This window comes from Falco peregrinus, chromosome 2 (genome assembly GCF_023634155.1).
Source record: "Falco peregrinus isolate bFalPer1 chromosome 2, bFalPer1.pri, whole genome shotgun sequence".
NCBI classification, from domain to species: Eukaryota; Metazoa; Chordata; class Aves; order Falconiformes; family Falconidae; genus Falco; species Falco peregrinus.
This window is the reverse complement of record NC_073722.1, coordinates 81,616,381-81,639,094: the sequence shown is the minus strand read 5'-3', so window position 1 is coordinate 81,639,094 and position 22,714 is coordinate 81,616,381. Positions and strand designations below refer to the sequence as shown.

At 39.1% G+C, this 22,714-nt stretch overlaps 1 protein-coding gene across 5 annotated transcripts in view; it reads left to right on the top strand.

The window, feature by feature from the left end:
* Positions 1 to 22,714, top strand: part of MARCHF1 (membrane associated ring-CH-type finger 1) — a 257,958-nt gene that overhangs the window by 144,375 nt on the left and 90,869 nt on the right. For 3 of the 5 annotated variants that reach the window (XM_055794490.1, XM_055794492.1, XM_055794488.1), the window contains exon 3: positions 7,881 to 8,020. The exons of the other annotated variants lie outside the window; for them this stretch is intronic. In XM_055794490.1, the coding sequence (XP_055650465.1) occupies positions 7,919 to 8,020 (102 nt within the window). In that variant the 5' untranslated portion in view covers positions 7,881 to 7,918. The remainder of the gene's footprint in view (positions 1 to 7,880; positions 8,021 to 22,714) is intronic. 5 annotated transcript variants of the gene reach the window in all.

The following is a 22,714-nucleotide window of genomic DNA, read 5'->3' as shown; positions in this document are numbered from 1 at the left end:
AGATTTATTTTTTTTTTTTTTAAAGGCAATGTATTTGAAGTGGTGGTTCTTCAGTTGTATGAGCAAGTGCAAAGTTCTCCTTTCAGTTATGATCTGTAGAGTAGTAGTCAATATTTTGATTCCCTCGGGCAAAAAAGAAGAATGCAAATGTTCCAAAAGGTTCTGCACCCCAAGAAGAGCAGAACAGACTGTAGCTATAATCAGATGATTCCCTGTCTCCACAGGCACAGGCAGTATAGAAAGGGTTCATGGATCACTTAGTTGAGGGGTGATGATGGTGTCACTCTTGAAATGGTCTCCTTGCAGATCCTTGGAGGACTGTTCCCTCAGGTGGATGGCACGCACTGCTCTTGGGCATCCACTCTTCACTACACCTCTGGTTCAGGTAGACTCTGCGGAGCTCTAAACTAACGTGTTTGTTTGTAGAAGGTTGTAAATCTTCAGATCCTAGATTTCTTGCCAGCTGATATAATAGAGGATCTGCTACAAATTGTTAAAATGCTGTATACCTGACTCAACTGTGTAGAAACTCATAATGTAATGACTTCAAATAGTTACCTTTGTCATACCGAACTATGGCTGTTGCCTGGAGTTTATGGTTCTTTGTCAGTTCTAAGTACCAAGAGTATCCAGCTGTGCAGCAGCATTTTGTGGAAGATTCTGTAGCCTAAATCATTTTTTTCACTTCATCTGTGATCAAACTCAGACTGCGTATAACATGCTTATATGTGATATGTAGAGTTCTGTTCTCAGGTTGAATTGGCTTATACCCACCCCAAGTGTGAGGAGTACGCACTAGAGAGGGAGTTTGCATTACTTCTCTACACTAAACAAATCTCTGGAGGGATTTGCTGTAGACTGAAGCATGCAGCAATTTAGGTTTTTTTCTGCTAAGTTAACTTGAAAATTTGGTAGACAATCAGAAACAAAGTAGCCTGACACATACAGCTATATTAAAATACAAGCCTAGAAGAATGATAGCAATTAATCAGAGGTAATAGAATATTGGAGTCTTCAGTGAAGACCTGAAGCTTCCCCTCTTAATAGGTGATCAAGAGTGAGTGTGGTTGTACCAAAAGAAGCTTTGGCTAACTACTCATTTGAGCAGCTGCTCATCAGTAGGTGTAGCAGACTTTTAATCTGACCTTAGAGCTCTAGGAACTTGGGAACTATATTGTTTTATTCCTAGGGGTCATTTCAACCGCTTATCTTAAATATGTTCATTTTACTGCCTTTGCAAAAAGATGTTTGTGTGCATTTGGTCCGGAGAAGGAAGTGTAGGAGTGACCATGTAAAGATTGGGGTTTGGGGTTTTGGTTTTTTTTTTCTCTCTTGTCCAGTCTTGGGACAATGGTCAGGAAGTTTTCCATCCAGTGTTGTGGAGGGAGAGAAATATTTTTTAAATAATGATTTAAATGTTCTTTGAAAATCACATTGAAGACTTTCTTAAAGGTTATATATTTGAGGGTTTTTTTCAGGTTCATATTCTTTCTTCAGGGAGGAACCAAAGCAGTAAAGTGCTCCCAAGCAGTGAGCTGCACCAGCTGAACGTGTAGCCACCTGGTTCACGGTGTGCGTTCAGAGCTGCTTCACCTCAGTGAGGTCCAGGATCTTTTCAGACATAGCAAGCCAAAAATTTATACAAACATTTTTGTGGGCTGTGATCTTTATATAATATTTTTCTGGGACTGACTTAAAAATATTACTTATATTCCAAATATGCATTTTGGTTTGTTCTTTTAATTATTTTTTAAGGATTTTTTTCCCTCTAGCCAGCATTAATCTCTAGTTTCCAGACATTTGCACAAAAAAATGCACAATAACTTACTGATCATGGGGAAAATGCAGTTTAGCAATTGTAGCAAATGGAATCTGCCCATAAGTCCTGTGTGTAGTAAAACGTTTTGCTAAAGAGTTACTTATTGAGTTTACTGACAGAGAACCATTTCCCCAGAGCTGTTTACCTATCTGTGAAGGTTCAAGTGGCCTGAAAGATGGGCTCGATGTCTGTTTCTACAGACTTCACTTGTGAGGTGTAAAGCAAGTGGTACCTCTTTGCCCAGCCCCAAGCACAGTCCTACAGAGAGCAGCAGCATTCATCTGCTGGACTCGTCCCCTTTCACCTAGCTTAACAGAGCTGACCAGTGTCATCCCTGATGCTGCTCCCCTTTCTCTGCCTGTAAATTCCACTTACACAACAGTGACGAACTGCTGTGGTGGGTTCTGGAGCAGCAAAAAAAATGGGTTGTCTCATTTTGAAAAGTCTACACAATACTGACATACTTTCTTCTTGAAACTTTGAATGAAAACCAGGAAATTCCAGGGACAACGGAATAGTTTTGAAAAGGCATTTTACTTTCTCAAAAGATTTTATGTGCTCGTATTTAAAAAGCAAAGGGAATGGGATGGGGACTAGTTTAAATAGCAGTGAGACTCCACTGTTGTTTCAGTCCTGTTTAGCTGGTAAATAGTATTTCAGTATATGATGCAGAAATCACCTAGAATTTGCAGTAGAAGGTTGACAAAACAAAAATTCTGGTTGGTTGTCTCATACTAAATGCTTATCTTTCCAAATTGTGGAGGACGACTCATGCATATGCTTGTCCTTCTGATACTTTTTCTCATTCTCCAGTTTCATTTAAGGACTTCATGGCATGTTTGATATGCAATGGAGAGCATTTAAAACATGGATTCATTTTTTATGTCTGTGTACAGGTTGCTTAAATGCACAAACTGTTCACTGCTACTTCCTTTACTCTTAAAAACAACCAGTTTGGTATGTAAAGTTCTGCTAGTTGCATTCACAAAACTGAGGAAAATAAACAGTCTTGTAGGGCCTGTAAGACAGTGGATGCTCTGGTCCTGTGGAACTCTTAATGGCTGCTAAGTTTGTGACAATGAGTTTAGTTTGGTGCTTCAGCTGGATTTCTCATTGCGAAGCCTTTGCTGGGTTGTATTCATGCTACGGAGGACCAAGTTCTTGTAAGTCTACAGCTGAAATTTTTTATAAAGGAAAAATGGGTTTGACTCTGCAGACAGGTGCAGTGGCAGCCTTCATGTTACTAACGCTTTACTGGCATGTATTTTTATCTCATGTTAAAATTTCAAGAGACTGAAAAATCAGTAAGAATCAACCCATAGACTCACTCATCTAATCATCTCCAGTGCAACAAACCTAAGGCTGGCTTCCACTTATTCCTTACTATCAGTTGTGTGAGGGTCTGTGGAGAATTACAGCTTTGTGCATTTCATACTTTGAGAATCATATATTAACAGTAAGTGCTGAAACGGTAGAACTGTACTTATTCAGGAAGGAACTGTAGTTAATCAGAACCCGGGAAGACAAAAGCCTGCTGTAAACGCAAGCATGTCTTGTGTACTGCAGGGAGATGTACTGCAGAAAAAATAAGCTTACTTTACAAGCACATAACGTTCAGTGGCATTGAATAGGTGCTGCTTTACTGTGTAAGTCTTTCAGCATTAACTTCAGTACCGAGGCACCCATCCGCTGGCCTGGCAGGGGTTCGCGTGGGGTATGCTGCCTTCTGTGAGCTGAGGTCAGAGGTGTTGCTGACGGGCAGCCACAAATTTTCGTGAGCATGCACTGCTGTCCCTGCCACTCCTTTGTGGGCAGAAACGGCACTGCAAGCCAGAACCTGGGCAGAATCGAGGAAGACCATAAAGCCCTGAGGGTGCAAGTAGAAAATATTGGTGCCCGAGTTACCTCTTCTTCCGTTTTACCAGTAAGAGGAAGGGGTGCAGCCAGAAATAGGACTATAATGCACATGAGCTTCTGGCTTTATGGCTGGTGCCATCATGAGGGTTTTGGCCTCCATGACAACAGGACTTTCTTTGATGACTACAGCCTATTAGGGAGGGATGGGATCCACCTTTTTAGAAGAGTCAGGGGCATCTTTGGCAGCAGGCTGGCCAGCTTGGTGAGGTGGGCTTTGAACTGAAGGACTTGGGGAAGAGTCCAAAGCGGCAATGCTCACACCATCACAACTAGTGGAGGAACAAGCCAGGCCAACCAGAGCAGTGATAAATGTTCCTTAGCTGCCTCCCAAGATGAGAACCAGAAGGCCAAGAATGTCAAGGGTGGCCACGGCTGTGGTGGATCCACTTACCTCCCTCCTGGGAAACCTGTGTGCTCAGTTGCCTCTCTGAAACGCCTGTGCGCCCAGGTACAGTGTGGGAACAGACAGGAAGAATCAGAGATCTGCGTGCGGTCACAGTTGCAGTAACAGAGACATGGTGGGACAGCTCGCGTGACCGGAATGCTGTCCTGGATGGCCACGTACGTTTTAGTTAAGGCAGGCCAGCGAGGAGAGGTGCTGGAGCTGCTCTTTATGTGAGGGAGCAACTGGAACGTATCGAGCTCTGCCTGGGCATGGATGAAGAAAGAGCCAAGGGCTCACGGGTAATGACTAAGGGATGGGCCAACACGGGTGACACTCTTGTGGGTGTTTGCTCCAGGCCACCTGATCAGGAAGGGAAAGTCGATGAGGCTTTCTACAGACCACTGGAGGCAGCCCCCCGATCACAGGCCTTGGTTCTCATGCAGGACTTCAACCTCCCTGATGTTTCCTGGAAAGACAACACAGCTAGGCACACACAGTCCAGGAGGTTCCTGCAGGGCTCTGATGATAATAACATTTTGATGCAGGTGGTGGAGGAGCCAATGAGGCGAGATGTGCTGCTGGACCCTGTGCTGACAAACAAAGAAGGGCTGGCTGGGGATGTGAAGGTTGGGGGCTGCGGTGACCACGAGATGGGTGGCGTTCAGGATCCTGTGTGGCGGAAGCAGGGCAACATGTAGCATTGCAGCCCTGGACTAGAGGAGAGCTGACTTCGGCCACTTCAAGGACCTACTTGGAGGAATCCCATGGGTTAGGGCTGCACGAGCTAGGGGGCTCCAAGAGAGCTGGTTAATACTCAAGCACCGCTTCCTCCAAGCTCAAGACAGGTCCACCCCCACAAGCAGGAAATCAAGCAAAGGGGGGCAGGAGGCCTGCATGGCTGAGCAAGGAGCTTCTAGCAAGCCTCAAACACAAAGAGGAAGTTTACAGGATGTGGAAGAAGGGACAGGCTGCTTGGAAGGAATTTAAGGATGTTGTCAGAACATGCAGGGAGGCAACAAGGAGGACTAAGGTGTATTTGGAATTAAATCTGGCGAGGGAGGTCAAGGACAAGAAGAGCAGCTTCTTCAGGTGCATCAGCAGGAAAAGGAAGACCAGGGAAAATGTGGGCCAGCTGCTGAATGAGGTGGGTGCCCTGCTGACCAAAGGACACAGAGAAGACAGAATTACTGAATGCTGCCTTAACTTCAGTCTTTTCTGCCAAGGCTGGCCCTGAGGAATCTCAGACCCTTGAGACAAGAGAGGAAGTCTGAGGAAGGAAGACTTTGCCTTGGTCAAACAGGATCACGTTAGAGGTCATTTAGGCAAACTCAACACCCACAAGTCCATGGGCCCCAATGGGATGCACTCCCAAGGGCTGAGGGAGCTGGCAGATATTGCTAAGCCATTTTCTGTCATCTTCAAAAGGTCATGGAGGACATGAGAGGTGCCTGAGGCCTGGATGAAAGCCAGTGGCACTCCAGCCTTTAAAAAGGGCAAAGAGGAGGACCAGGAAACTACAGGCCAGTCAGCCTCATCTCCATTCCTGGAAAGGTGATGAAACATGGAGGTCATCTTGAAGCATGTGGAGGAAAAGGTCACCAGGAACAGTCAACATGGGTTCACCAAGGAGAAATCATGCCTGAACAACCTAATGGCCTTCTGTGATGGAATGAGTGGCTGGGTAGACAAGGAGAAAGCAGTGGATGTTGTCTACCTTGAGCTCAGGAAGTGTGGGTCAGACGAGGGGACAATGATATGGATTGAGAACTGGCTGAGTGGCAGAGCTCAGAGGGTTGTGGTCAGCAGTGCACAGTCTAGCTGGAGGCCTGTAGCTGCTGGTGTTCCCCAAGGGTCAGTACTGGGTCCAGTCTGGTTCAATTTATTCATCACTGATCTGGCTGAAGGGACCCTCAGCAAGGTTGCTGATGATACACAACTGGGAGGAGCGGCTGATACCCCTGCAGGCTGCGCTGCCACTCAGCGAGACCTGGATGGGCTGGAGAGCTGGGTGGAGAGGAACCTCATCAAGTTCAACAAAGGCAAGTGTAAGGCCCTGCACCTGGGGAGGAACAACCCCGCGTACCAGCACAGGCTGGGGCTGACCTGCTGGGGGGCAGCTCTGAGAGGAAGGACCTGGGAGATCTGGTGGGCAACAAGTTGCCCATGAGCCAGCAGGGTGCCCTGGTGGCCAAGGGGACCCTGGGGTGCATTAGGAGGAGCGTGGCCAGCAGGTCAAAGGAGGATGTCCTGCCCCTCTGCTCTGCCCTGGTGAGGCCACACCTGGAGTGCTGGGTCCAATGCTGGGCTCCCCAGTTCCAGAGGGACAGGGAACTACTGGAGAAGGCCCAGCAGAGAGCTGCAAAGACAGTGAAGGGACTGGAACATGCTTATGAGGAAAGGCTGAGAGAGCTGGGGCTGTGCAGCCTGGAGAAGACTGTGCATATAAATATATTAAGGGCGAGTGTCAAGATGATGGGACCAGGCTCCTTTCAGTGGTGACCAGTGACAGGACAAGGGGCAACAGGTATGGGAAGTTCCATCTGAATGTGAGGAAGAACCTTTTTACCTTGAGGGTGACAGAGCACCAGGACAGGGTGCCCGGGGAGGCTGTGGAGTCTCCTCTGGAGATGTTCAAAGCCCACCTGGATGCGACTGTGCAACATGGTCTGGGTGACCCTGCTTTAGCAAGGGGTTGGACTAGATGGTCTCCAGAGGTACCTTACAACCTCAGCTGCTCTGTGATTGTATATATGTTCCAGATCTCTTTATTCTGGTGCTAACCTTGTTTGGAGTACTAGGTGCTCAATCTGGTAGGTTAATCTTTTTGTTTATTATGATTTATGATGTTATAGAATAGCATGTTTTAAATTAAAGAATGTTATGAACATTTATAATCTGGTTTTCTTTATAAACAAGATTATAAATTGTTTCAGGTGCTGTGGAGAAAATTGCTCAAAGATATTTTTGTAATTAATTAGCAAAGTTTTGCACTGAATACCTACATTACCCGTTTCAACTGGGGAAAATAGATTATGAAATTTTAAAAATACTTACGAAGCTCTCTAGCATTTAAAAAAATCCATCTTACTATTGCTGTATTTCCAGAACGTATTAGTGTTACTGAAAAGGTATTTTGTTACTGTTACAAACTAAAAATAAGTTCACATTCAATTTATAGTTGGCATGTAGCATTTATTGCTGGTGTGTATACATTACTGTTTGCTGTTTACAGTACATCCTAGTGTAACACTTCAAGACAAGTCAGGTATTTTGGTGTGTGTGGGCGTGAGTACATACATGTTTGTGTGTTTTCACGCTGTTGATTTGTATTTTATACCCACTACTGCTTTAGGGCTGTTTCTAGTTGCTTCAGGAAATACGGGATATTGCATCCAAATGTTACATGGGTTTAGGAATGGTGCTAGTCTCATAGTTGTTTTGTTATAAAATTCCTTTAAAATAACACTTCTTAAAATTAAAGTGACAAGTTGAGAAAAATTTAGCATGGAGAGAAGGCACTGAATTTGCTGATACTGAAATAGTATTAATGCATGTAAGGTGTGCTGAAAGTGCATAGTTCTTTTCTAACCTGCATGGCATAACCCTTTGGAGTCCTTGAAATAAACATGTTCTTCTACAAATATGTTTATTATCTTGTTTAGATATAATGTAAAGAGCTGTTTTAGAGGTATGCATCCAGACACATGCACGCAATACATTCAAAGTGTCAATGTTTCAGGGAATCTAAATTATTTTCAGAATTTCAGAAATTGAAAAGGGATAAGTGGAAGGAGAAAATGTTGGGCTGGTGCCAAGCGATAGCTCGTAACCCTCACAGACTTCCCAACAGCACAAGAACACCCGAGGTCTCAGGTGATGCTTCACATAACTCTTCTTTGGTGAGTCAAAAGCTGCATTTCATGATGGTGGCATGCTCAGATGAACTTCAGAGGTGTTAAATATATTTTTCAAAATGTGGTGTTTGCCATTGATTGCATTGCCTCAGTGTGTGAAGCCCTGTGACATTATAGCTGTTTACACTTTCTATTTGCTATTTTTTTCATCTTTTATGTTATGCATGGTCCATTCTGACTTGCATGCTATGTCTGTAAATCAGTGTTGATGTTTTGTGAATGGTAAAGTCTTTAAGCAGGAAATTTCCTAACCCGGATTACTTACATTCTTTATGATCTTAATCAATGCAATGGCATTCGGTCCCTGATGAGTACAGGTGGATGTTGTCTAAAGGTACCTTGTTTGCTCTTCGCTCCTCCCTGTAACAAGGATAAAGTATAGAATGTCCGCACTTGTGTTAGACAGCTGGATTTTAAAGTGGTCTTCATATATTTAACAGGATGCTGCTAGAGACGGTTGAGTTTCTGCATGCAAAGCTGTTGATAGTAGATGTTCAGGCAATGTAAAGTTGACAGTATACATAGTGGAGTTATCATGAATTGTATAAAGTTGAATAAAGTGACTCATTGACAAGAATTTTAATCCTGCAGTTTCTTGCTCTTTGAAATAAATCCATTAACATCAGTAGACCTCCCCAGGTGAGTAAGAACTGATACTTGAATGTAAAGACTTCACACTGCCCCACATGTAAGAGCAAAAATTGTCTATGTACTTGTTTTTCTTCAACTGTATAGACATTTTCAGACTACAGGAAAACTGATTATTTAAAACGTATTCAGTTAAATATGCCTGGTCCAGTTATATCATTAAGTTTAAAATAGGCACATTTTCCTGCCCTAAGAAGCATGAGATAGGAGGAGTACTGCCCTCCAGTTGCTGAAACATGGACATGATATCTAAGCAGAAAGGTGAATAATTGTTTATAACCACTGTTGAAATGTGGTATTCCAAAATGTGTGAGGAGAGTTGTAAGTTACAAGTGAAGAGGCAGTGGTCTCTTTGAAAGTTGAAGTTCTGGTGAAAAGAAGTGCCCCTACTTAATGTGGTAAAATTTTCTTGTTCAGTGGTAGATTATATAGAATACAAATTTCTGCTAAGCAAGGGAACACAAAAAAAAGCAGCACTAAAAGCTGTACATTTTAGTTTACTGAATATCCTAGATTATTATTACAACTCACTTTCATTTGTAATTCTTTTGTTGCTTTTTAATCTCCTTTTATTTCTTTGCAAGAAATAATGAAAGAAGAAGTTTCACTATATTATCCCCTTATTTAATTACTATTGATATCATTATTACTATTTTTGTTCTAAATTGTATTTAATTACTATTCATATTTAGGTATTGCTAGTGGCAGCTATTAAAGTATTTAGATATGTGGAATTTGTCGTTTTCATTTCTGCTTGACTGCTAGTCAACATTCAGTTTGGTTTTATATTCCAGAGATAAGCATTCCAATCTACCAGATGGGATTTAGAAATGATGAACTGGGAATACAGTTATAATACTTGAATCAGTAGAGTTGGCATGTTTTAACCTTATTAATATTAAAAATATTAATCCACTATATTCCTCTTCTGAAGTAGATATTAATTCAGACAAATCTGAAGATGTTCAGATTATTCTCTACAGGTTTTTTTTTCCTTTTCTTGAGTGCAAATTCATATATTTTTCATTTTTTCCCTTTCTCTGATTTTTGCTAAAGTTGTGGAAAGCATAGTAATGTTGTCTTCCTTAATTGAAAAGAACCCAGATCCTGAAGGCTTACAATTCTGTGCAATAGTATTTTCAGTTTTTTTGTCTTCTGAAAGGAAAATGGATATAATTGAAAACATACAGTTTTAAATTCTTTCTTCATGAGTCGCTTGTCTTCATACTGACAGTATCTATTTATACTCTGAATCTGTAAGCATATGTATGTATGGTTAGTTCATACGATTTTGATAGGAATACATAAATATGTATTAACATTGATTAAGCAATTTGAGTAGGAACAGTTCTATGTCTGCTTGTCAATGCTCAGTTTCTTGGGGTCCTAATTGGGAATTTGAGCATTATCACAATCCATGTTCTTAATAGTTACATACAGACAGCCTGTTCTGTGTAGGGTATGGACTGGTCCTTCATTCATAACATTAAACACATGAAGCTAATGGGACACGAGCACGTACTTCATGGTAATTTATATAGCACATGCAACTTTTCCCTGCTGTATTCCCTACTAAAATTGTGGGTGAATATATGTGGAAGTATGGTCATGTGAATAACTAGATAAATTGTGTTTGTACATGCAAATGAAATTTAGAAGTCATGGTAAATGATCAATCATCTAATTTAAGTCTAAGGAAGGATTATTTTATATGCAAGCAAACGATACCATCTGTTTCTCCCAGAGAAAGTAAAACATGTTTATGGATTACTTGTGTGACATAGGCAGATCCCAGGCTTCCAGGTCTGATCTACAGATGTTGACTGAGCAAGTCAATAGTAGTCAGTGATCATTCCAAAATGTAGTTAAATAAACAATGGGAAGTGGGTTTGCTGTGGTTTAAGCGGGGCAGACAGTTCAGCCCCCCGCAGCCGCTCACTCACCCCACCTCTGTGGGTTGAGATAAAGACAGTTTAGTAGGTAAAGTAAAAGATGCTTACACAAGCGAGGCAAAACAAGGAATTAATTCGCTCCTGCCCATCAGCAGGTGGCAGTTCAGCCACCTCCAGGAAAGCAGGGCTCCATCATGTGAATTGTTACTTGAGAAGACAAATGCCATCACTCTGAATGTTCCTGCTTCCAGTTTCTTCCCCTAGCTTTTATTGCTGAGCATGACACCGTATGGTATGGAATGTCCCTTTGGTGAGTTCCGCTAAGTATTTGAAAGTTCAGAAAGGTGTAGGAATGATTTATCACTAGATGATCTTTAAAGGTCACATCCAAGCAAACCATTCCATGATGCTGTGATCTTTATCTAAACCCCAAAATCTAGTGCCAGAACAAGAAAGATCTCTTGAGCTGAGCTTTTTAAGTGTTTGGCCGCCTGATTTTCATTAAGGGAGTGTAATTCTTTGCTAAAAATCCCATTAAATAGGGTCCATCTAGGTTTCCCTTAACATTGCTAGCCTGTTACTGTTCATCTGACAGAGCCTGAGGGGGTGTTTAAGATCTGTATTTTAATTTGTTATAAGAAAATTGTGTTGTTTAATCCTCAGAAACTGCATGTAAGGGAGAAAGGAGTAATTAAGAATATGGAGTTGGTTTAATCTGAATTATTTTCCTATTTGCATAAATATTAGATAGACTTTATTAATTAGGCTGTAGAACCAGCTAGGAAATCCCCAGTACCATGCCTACAAAATTCCTTATAGACAGGGCTTTGGGAAATTGAGTAGTAACTTTAATATAGTAGCCAAACAATATGTATATGTGAATCAAACTGCGGAAGAGAGAGATTCTATAAATGTAATTTCAAAAGAGGCAAAATTATTCATCCAGTAGAATAAATTATATGCTGTTTAAACCTTCTCTTAGTCTGTACTTCTAGAAAAATAAAAGTACAGCTGGGTGCAGCATGTTGAATTACACATTGAAAAAAGGGCCCATTGAGAATATAACCTTTTGTGATTCAGGTGTGCTGCTCTTGGCTTCTCTGTCGGGTGGCTGACAGAGCAATACACAAGCTCTGGATAAATTTCTGAGGGGAGAGGAGGGTCCTAAAACTTCATGTTCTCTGGTGCTACATATCCCAGCTGGGCTAATTCCCTCTATTCTTCCAGGGCTGAGAAGTTCTATTCTTAAGTGTTTGGGTGTTTCTATTTACTTCTCATGGACATTTTGTAACTTCTGCAGCATTTCAGTTAAAGCTAGCATTTGTTCTGATATTCTTGGGCTAAAGTTTTTGTTGCTGTTGTTTGTTGTATTTGATTCACCTCACCTGTTTTTCTTTCCTCAGATGCTCTAAGACCTTTTGAGAAGAGATTTATTTAGAAACATGTTCTTTTTTAGCATTTTACAACAGGTTTCTTTTTAGATTTTTATTTAGCAATTTGCTTAGTATCTGTTAATATTAAGCCATGGAAACTTTTCCTTGTGATCTTAGATGTTCCATATTGGTCTCATCCTTCTGTATGATGCTGCATGCTCCCCACCAGGGCAATTGCTATAACTATTTATTGCTTTCCAATTTACAGGATCAGCCTAAGCTGTCCATGGCCCCAGTAGCCATGCCACCCTAGGCCAGTCTTATTGATTTTCGTGATGTTTGAAGCCAATTAGCAGTCATTACCTGGGTTACTGTTACCTTCTACATTCTCACCACAAATGTTTTATAAGGGTGTAACGTTGTTAAGAGTTCATTTGTGTTTCTTCCTGTGCATACATAAGCCATTAGAGCAGGACAGATTGTAGGCCAAAGCTTTGGGGTAAGTGTCCCCTGGTGCTCAGTTTCTTCCTTGGTGCATAACAGCATCATTTAATAATTTAAAAGCACGGCAGATTGAATCCTTTGTTCTTTTCTTCTTTTCCCAAAATATTTCATACACCTTGTTTCTCCTAGCAACGAGTGTTTACAAGATTGATTGAAATGATATCATAGAAATTATTCATTATTTATTTCTTTTTTGCATAGTCAAAGCTGTCTTGTTAGTCTGTTTCACTTAGGAAAAAGATCCATCTTTTAAGTGTAGAATTTAAAATGTATTAACTTTTTATAGTTTTGGAGAGAAGAGTTATGTCCCACTACATTAGACTTCTTTTGACTGAAAGCTCGAGAATTAATTATCTAGTAGTTTTTAATATGTCTATAAAAAACTGTGTAAAGCCTCAGGTTATATGATGTAGTTATAGATACTGAAACAAAGAGGAGATTACCAGATCACCATTCAGTTTCTATCTGGAAAATAAGTTCTAGAAAATGAGAAAACCAGACAGGGCCAAGTTATTAACCTAAGTTTTTTATAAGGTGAAATGGGTTATTCTCATTTTAGCTCAGCAGAGTCTTCAGTCCCATCATTAACTGAACACCTACACTGTAACGGGGAAGCCAAGAAGACAGGAAGCATCAAACAAACGTCTCTGCTCATTCATTTATTGCCAGAGTAATACCAGCAAGGAAAGCTATGAAAGCATATGATGTTAAAAAAAAAAGGGGGGGGGGGGGGGAGGGGGGAGAAGAGGTAGAAGATGATTCTGCAACATTATCTTGTAAAAAATATCATGGTAATACTAAAGGTTTATGTTAAATTGCAGGTTTACATAGTACTCCCATTCCTGAGGGTCTGGATTTTTTGCATGGTATTTTGCAGTCCAATATTACTTGAATCACTGCTTGAATTGAAGATCCAGAAACAGTTTTAAGATAAGCTCTCTACTCTGCTGACTACTACGGTCCGTGCAATTTGGTCCTGTAAACAGAAATGTGTATGCATAATTTGCTTGAAGGGTCTATACCGATACCGTTGGCATGCTTAAAAGTGAAGTATGTGCTTGTGCAACAGCAGCATTGATAGGAAAGGGTAAGAATCAGGATTTCCTTCCTATTTATTTGTTTGTCTGTTTCTACCCTGGTAGTTTAATTTGTACCTAATTACATAAATTTGTGCAGTTTCCGTAAATCACTAAGTGGTTTGCAAAGTAATTATTCCTGCAAAATACACTCTAGAATATTCCAAAAAACATTAAGTCAAAAATGTTATGTGCACGCATAGAGGCCATTCCACGGATTTGTATTAGTACCTAAGTTTTGCTACAGACAGGTGGAAGGAGAAAGCAGTAAACTGCACGAAGCGGTACATCCCTAATGTGTTCTGCTGTGCTATTCTTATTAAGAAGATTCACCTTCCCAACACTACAGGTGATTTGGTGTGTGTTTTGTAGTGTAGGAGGCTACGCAGTGCGCACATCTCTGCACCCAGCTGTTCTAACGCGGTGAGATGTTGGTGTGGTGCCATCACAGCCCAGTTTCAGCCCCTGTTCCCCCCAGCCTGCGGGCTGGTGTCCCCAAGCATGGTCAGCCTACACATAGCAGGACTTCCTTGTGAGCACCTCGTCCTCCTTGCAGTTCTGTCTGGTTCTTCTGTTTATCCCACAAAACGCATGCTGTGCCACAGAGATTAAGTGGGGCCTCTTCAAATTTGCAGCACGTATGAGTTTCCCTTTTTATAAGGTTTTGATGGAGCACTGAGCTAGGACAGGGTCCGGGGATAAATCAGATCTTCAAATAAAAGATAACCTTTATAAGCAGATTCTTCCAATAATACTCGGTGGGAAGATTCTGAAATCTGATGTTATCGCTCTGTTTTACAGTTGGCAGCATCACTTGCCACTGCAACTGCAGTTGTGCTGTCCCCTTTACAGCACACAGCAACAGAAAGTGCTGGGGTGAGGAGCTGAGGCAAAAGAAGGTTCCTAATCATTGTGTAGGTTGAAGTGCTGACCTGAGTGGTATGTAACTTCCACGTAACTTTGTGATTTCAGCCTCATTAATGTGAACTAACAATAACACTCAGGATAAAATTTTCATGTACAATTAAATCCTTCAAGAGCCAAAGGGCTTAGACCTATCCTGGCTGATAGTGGAAGGGTTAAATAAATTAGAATAATTAGTACAAAGGAGGAGAGGCAAATATGGCAGAGAACCTAGTGGCATTCAGGAGATGAATCGGCAGGTAGGCTGAGGCTTAGTGCTTGTTCCACGGGGTGTGGAGGAGGTAACGGCAGGAGCCAGGTACCTTAGGGCAGTTCCAGTGGTGTTCAGGTCTTGGTCTTTGAAATGCCAGTCCTGCCAAATTAATGAAAAATGGGAATGTGGTTGAAGATGGCCATATGTGGGTGCTGACCATATCACTTCTGTTAACTGTGGACTGTGAAAGAAGACTGCCTGTGACCTCATTAGCTAATTACATCTAGAGTTAATCTCTAATTCCCTCCCCTTGTGCTTTGAAGAAGTATGAGATGGGAGTAACAGGGTGAGATTAAGGAGGGAAAATTTAGGCTGAAGGTGAAGAACGTACTCTTGACAATGAAATGTCTTAGGCTGCGATATGATTTTGTACCGAGTGTTGTAGGATCTCATGTCTGTGATCCTTGAAATTGGGATGGAAACATCTGCATGTGATATTTGTCTTAGGTTTTTTTCCGTGCATGTGGTTTTTTTCCCTGCTTCTGAAAGAAGTACATCCTGGTTTTCTTGGCCTGATAATGCTTTATAAAATCAATGGTATGAAAGGTGCAACTGCTGTACTAGCCCAGTTGGTTGACTTATGATTTGTCTAATCATTAAGCATTGTTCAAATAGGAGTGTTTAGATTTCATTCTTTCTGAAGGTCTATTTTGTGGTAAAGTATCTATTTTCTATTTCTGTGCCTCGTACTTCAGGTTTTTTTTCCTTTTTCAGTCTGCACCGACAGTGACAGTATTTACTTCTTAACCATGTAGGTTGTTATTCATATAACTGAGATTTTTTTTTAATAAGGTATTTTAAATAGGATCTTGTGTTTGTCTACTTTACATTAAGAGAGGCACCAAATGTAGCCATGCTTTTAGCATTTTTATACCCAAAAGTTAAATACTAGTTCTCTTTAATGGTGGGTAAGGGAGAAAAATAGTGTCTTTTTTTCTGTGACTTTTTTTCTCTTTTCTGTTGTTTTGGAAAAAGAATTTTCTGATGTACAGCATAACCATGATCTGACAAAAGAGGAGGAAAAGCATGACAAAACCTGATTTCATAGATATTTCAATGTTTCAAAGAGGAGGTCTTGTTTTCCATTTATTTTCTATTTGTGCAGAAATGATACACTTCTATTTTGAGAGGTGTTTGTTATTCTTAGCTTTAATTTTGTATTTATTTCATGTACAAGAGTTATGCTTTAAGGTGCACTGAGGTGTGCTTTTGTGTGTGGTCCACATCGTTATTCTTCAGGCTGTAAGTGCCTTGTTCTAGCAGTATGTAAAGGTGTTATTAAATGTACTCGGAGTTTTATTACTAAATTGGAATATTGTACTTTTTTGCTGCTGTGAGAGAGAAGAGAGATTTTTCATCTTACAGAGATTTACAGAGATGTTTGGGTTTTTTTTTCCCCCACTTAGAATTATAGAATCTTTTAGCTTGGAAAAAACCTTTAAGATCATTGAGTCCAACTGTAAACCTGACGTTACCAAAATGGAAAGTTTCCAAGATCGATTAAATTTTCTGTCAGTTTGAGCTATTCTTCTCCTTTAATATTTCTAAGATACTAAAGTAGTTTGGAAAGACTGGTTTTGTTTGTTTTAAGGTTAGGATTCTAAAATGTGTATGGAAAAAACACATTAAAAATTCTTCTTTGAAAATGTAGTTGGCTATAAAACATTTGAACTAAAACTGACTCTGTCATTTTAATAATAATTTCTGTTCCTTCCATAGAAATTAATCAGGTAGCTTGTAGCAATTTTGTCTCCCTTTGCCTCCCATGTTAAAAAAAGAGGGGAAGAAAAAAAAGGGTCAAAAACATGAGGGGAAAAATATTGGGGAAAGAAAATTTTTTTTGAAGGACATGAAAGATTGTATTAATTCTATGCAATCCCATTTTACTCTCCCTGGGAACAATTTGGCTCCTCAGTGTCTGAAGGTCCCAGGCAAGGATCAGTACTCTGTTACGAAGCTATCTTCATTGTCAGTCAGTCCATAATTGGCATTTTCATTATAACCATTAGAAGAAATATGCGAGGAAAATGTGTAAATAAGGGGGGAAAGTGTATTGTGGAACAGAAGTGATTGTAGTAAAACTCATTTATTAAGTCATTAATTTGAATTTGTGGTTTCCCTAGACAAAGAATCCCCAAAAATCTCCCCCAAAACAAGCAAAAGAAAAATCTCCAAACCTGAAGGAGCTGCAGAAAACTGCTGAGTAAATCACTTCCTAGTGTAAGTTTGAAGGTAGGCAGAATAAATTTATGCATAGTGTGATTTACAGTAATGAGATAATTGAGTCAGGAAGCATGTCGATGTTGGTGCATCCCAGGGACTGGACCTGGCTGGGCTGACGGCCAGAGAGGCAGTACGGCTCTCGGAGGGGCGGGGCCTGCTCTGGTGAGTGTTTGGAAAGGTGGTGCATCAAAACCATGTACTCACACTCCATGTTTAGTGGGGAAATATAATTTTACCTATTCAGATTTAGGCATATACTCTTCTTGGTAAGTGATACTAGTTTAGAGTACACTATTTCCTCATGCTGAATTAATTTAATTTATGCTTTTATTATGGAAGCCTCAGTTTAATTACGTTTAGTGTTTGTTTTCTCTGGATAATATTATTTCAGAATGTGTTAACTGCTTGTTGTAATCTTTGTAATCTATAAATATTAATGCTCATGAAATTTTAATAACAGCTGATAAAAACAAAATAGACGTGAGCGATTCAATTAATCAATTTAAATTATTTTATAACTGCATAGATAATTACTAAATTGTCAAAACATCCATGATGATGCCTGTTGAACTACAGTAGTATGAGATAGTTTGAATATTTTATACAGACTAAGTATAAAGACCATTATCACTTCTGTTAACTGTGGACTGTGAAAGAAAACTGCCTGTGACCTCGTTAGCTAATTACATCTAGAGTTAATCTCTTCAGTTTCTTTGCTCCTCTGGGCTAAGGCCATTTTGTTTAAGACTGATATTACAGAATCCTGAAGATACCTCTTATAGACAGCCAGTTCAAGATACCCATATAATTTTTCAAGAGCTGCTAATCTCCCAGAAACTTTAAATGACTAACGATGTTCTCTATCTCAGAAAATCCTGTTCTGTAGTCAAAAGAGGAGATTTCAAAAGTGTGATTCTAAAACTTGCTTTTAAATCATTATTTTGGGATTTCAGTAAAAATGGACTCACTTTCAGAGGAACAAATTGAAATTATATGCTTAGAATATCTGAAATTATGCATCTCAGAGTTTGGTGGTCTATCAAAGTGTGATTATTTTTTTTTAGGTGCAAGGTCTAATTCAGATAGCATCAGACAATCTGCCATTACAGAAGTCTTGCTGTAATCAAGGTTCCACACTGTCAGGGGTTATTTGAAATAATGTGAGGATGATTCAGGCAGAACTTTTTTTCCCCCATCATATTTAATTCTTCATAGAAGGTAGAGAAAATGAAATGAGGAAGAGAATTGAAGGAAAAACAAAACCCCAAACAAACCACAGGAAAAAAGTAAATTCTGTATAAACACAGATGTCAACTCCACTTTGGTTAGTATCTTGTACAATTATGCATTAACTTGTTCTCAAAAATGTTCGTTTTCTTCCAAATACTTTTTTATCACACCATGTTCACACTTCACCTTGGCTTATGTATTGAGCAGTACCAGTGGGTGATGGCATCTGCAAGGCTGAATATTCATCTGTTGACACTTCCAACTGAATGCATTTTTGAAGTGTTCTGTGGGTGCCTACCCTTTTAGCATGCAAGTATGTTTAAAATACACTGTAAAAAAGTTGGAGCTATCCATCATTAATCTGCTGGTTTGGAAAATCTGTTCTAAGCAAACTTTGAGGTTTTGCATGCACCATCATTGACAAGAATCACCAGTAGTTACCTTGATTCTGATTTCTGTACTTCAGTTGTAGGATCATTCATTTTTTCTGCTTGATCTTAAGTATTGATCATATTTTCTTTCTAAACAGAGACACAGAGAACACACAGTATAACATAATTAATGTAAATGTGTTTCTTGGAAAACCTTTTTCCCATGGCTCTGAAGAAGTGATTAAAAGGCAGAGAATTCTGCAGTGTAACAATAAAACTTCGCTTTAATGTTGCAAGTGACCTAAAAGCTTTTTCTTCAACATGTACAAAAAGCTTTCATGTAATACATGTTTATACATAGGGTTGAATCAAGAAGTGTGAACTGTAGTACCAGTCTTGAAAGTGTGGTCTGTTTTTCTTTAAATAAAAAAAAAAATCTTATTAGAGGAGCTTTCTTATTGAGCTCAGATATGCAAGAATTGCAGCTGTCACAAATACACTGCCCTGAATTTAAACGCACAAAGATCCTGTCTGCCACCCGCAATTGCTTTGGAATTAATTAATAAGGTAGAGGTTAGGTGGTTTTTTCAACTCAGTCTTTAGCATTTGAAGAACCATTTGTGCAGAGATACTTTTTTAATAATGTGGATTACAGTAACATGCGGTAATGCTTTGGTTGGTCGGTGCCTGCCATGGAAAATGTGTCACTTATCAGCTTCTCAGATGCATGAGATGTGCAATTAGCTTAGTAATTTTGTATATATATTCTCAATTCAAAGCATTTAGCAAAGAAATTGGTTTCTTCCAGATGAAAAAAAGTAATTGAAAGCAATTTATTTTTGTACATGAGAAAATTCAATATGTTTTGGTTATCTACGTATTTAGTTTATTTGTGGGATGTAATTAACTGCATAAAAGCCAGTCAGAATGGGATATGTTTAAGCCTATTGATGTATTAGTGCATTCAGAAGTGACCACAAATTGTCTGCATAAAAAAAGTATATTTGGGTCCAGAATGTACTTTAATTAAAAAAAAAAAAATCCTTACAAGCAGAGAGCTGCTTTTGGTTGGTTTTTTTTCAGAAATTTTAGTCATCTGGAGATCTACTCATATTATTAGGAATTTTGTTTCTAGGGGCCCTTGCCTGGAGGCTTAGTGTTCTGTTATTCTTTTTTTTTTTTTTTTTTTTTATTGCATGGTGCAGGCAAACTCTTTCTTACAGAATTATGTATAAAGGTGGGGAAGAATATTTGAGATTTTTGCTTTCTGTTGGTTAAACTACTGTTAAGTTTCCTGTGCCGTGATAAAGGAGAGAAAATAGAGAAAATACTTCTCCCCCCCGCCCCCTCCTTAAAGAGATGTGTGAGGGAAATCTACTTGAAACTGAAAAATAAGATATTTGCATGTTCACTCCTTTCCCCTTAACCACCAATATTAAATGAAGTCCAAGAGTAAGAAATGCCAGCTTTTTTAATGTATTATTCAGAAAGCTGAGTGTGAAGATTGAATGTATTCCAATGCATTTGACCTGTAGTTATCTTTAAAACAGAATATTAAAAAAAAAGATTCAGCAGGGTGTCAGTGAATAACATGTCTGCTAAAGAAAGCTTATTATTGTTCTCTAATAGCCTTCTCATCACTGCCTCTGGCTTTGGATGGCCTGAGATAATTATATTAATGAAATAGTGTAGTTGAAACTGCTTTATAATCCTCGGTAACGCATATGCTGTCAAGAGATTGCTGTGATGAAAGTTTCACAGTCATGAAGCTGGTTTTGGCATTCGTGCAACTGCTCTTTTCTTGGAAACATCAAATTTTTGTTGTGTTCTGTAAGGCTCACCTTTTGAAGACAAAATGCACTTTGCTTAGTCTTGTAAGAAATTATTTTTTAATAAAAGTCCAGAAATTGACTACTTTTGCTTAGAAAATATATTTTTAAATTTAGTTTTGAAAGTTCAGACATATTTTAAGATTATAAGTTTTTGGAATGTTCTAGGTAGTTGTTTGAAATAGTAAAAATGAAAACCTTTCAGTACATTTTGAACTTGAAAATCACATTCAGAATATATGTACGCTGTAGTATCCTTATTTTCTTCGATTTCCCATAGTGTCATACATGCACAGGTGTCATCCCCAGTCCTAAAGGCCTTTTCAGTTAAGAGGGAAGTATTGTAGAATTCGGTCTTTCAAAAATCAGAAGCCTCAGCAATGGTCAGTATAGATGCCTACACACCCCCCACACCCCCACACCCCCCGGAAGAATTTTCAACACAATTTTTTACTGTTTACCTATCACCTTGTCAAATATATATAAATTTTAAATACCCTTCAATTCACAGGTATACTGTTTTTAAGAGGAACGCATTTTTAAATGAGCCTCACTTGTAATCAGATCTTAAATACTACACATTAGAAAGGTTTTTGTTCTGATGCAAAATCTTGTCTAATTTTTGGATTAGAATAATTTGAGCAAAACCAGTATGTACAAAAATCAGTCGTTATAAGGTCAGTCGTTAAAGATTCATGGCTGATTTTGATGGTACACCAAACTTTTTTTTTCTTATCTGAGTAGTCATCTTGGTTGCCAGAGGATTAATGGTGTGGTAATGATACTAATTAATACTCGGAGAGCTAAGGTGAGAAATCTAAACAAGTGCATGAATTAGTTCTATTGAAGAGTATCTTTTCCAATGGATAGGATAGCTGAACACATTCCTATGTGTATTCCTTAACCACGATTTGTAGAATGTCTCTAAAATGCATATGTACATGTGAGTTCAGGGGTGACAAAAGCTAAATAAGCTAAATATATTTGGACCTTACTGAAGTACATTTATTAGGCTTTTTTAATTCCTTTTCCCTTTTCCATTTATCTCACTCCTTGGAGTAGCAATGGGCAAATTAAAAAGGGAAGTAAATCCTTTATTGTTATACTGCCACGAGCTGTGATCTTGTTAGATCTTGTGAGATAACCAAACCTGGGCCTAGTCAGTATTAGAGATCAACAAGGGACAAAAAAGTAGGCGTACAAAACAAATAGCTCTGTTCTTGTTAATATTCCATATTTTTTTTCAGCAGATATTATTCTTGTGTGGTTCTTAATTTATCTTTTTCAGGTGCATTGTTTTGAAAATGCAAATTAAGAAACTTAAGTGTTCATCACTGAATTCTTGGATGCACAGCAGTTACAACATGAATTTTCTTGTTTTCATGTTGGATGGTGGATACAGCTTTTACGTAGCATGCAAGCATGTTTGTAATTCAAATTAAGTTTACTTCTTTCTATGGCTTTAAATGGGATGTCTTCATATGAAGCTGGGTATTACATATAGTAAGATGTATACTATATTTTTGGTGTTAAAGGATGCTGCAATATGACTGAGGTTGGTTTTATTCACTGGACCTCTAAAACTGAAATATTATGATGCTCTTTGAATTGCTTTTCTGTTTTGTCAGTGTTGAACAACGAGAAAGCAATAATGAAATTAAAACATGAGTCTTATATCTCTGTCCGCTTAAAAAAGAGGGACATAAAAATGGTTCCCAAACCCAGATTCATCCAAAATCCAATGATTTGGATGGTTACCAATGCATTCATCTAGCCCAATGTTGTTTCTTCTTCAAAACCAACTGATTCCTATAGAAGAATACAAATATCAAGATTTCTGTGGCATGCTTTTCAAATCTGAAGCTATACGCGCACACAGGTCCTCATCCATTTGGGATAACACAGGGTATTTAACAGCCCTGAATAAATGTTTTTTCTTTTGTTAATTTCACTTGTTGCATGCCTTTTGATGTCCATTGAACATTAACTGTTGAGACTGACCCATTTCTCTGGTGGAGTTCTAATGTTTAGTTATTTGATTGTGTGAAGAACTACTGCTTGCTGTATTAATGAAATCCCAAGGCTGTTACTTACATGCATATTGAAATACATTATCAAATCTGATAAGGATACTTTAGAACGAGTGCCCTTTATGCCTCTTTCATAGCCCAAATAAAAACTTAGAAGAGTGTCTGAGACCTAGCATGTATTTGTTGTTTCTGAACAGTTTTGAGGCTACCGTGTGAATTTTGCAAAGGGAAAAATCATTATCACTTATTGATGCATAACCTTGCAGATAGCATTCTCGACCTTTAACAGTCACGATTACAGAAATTTAACTAGGTGTTTTAAAATG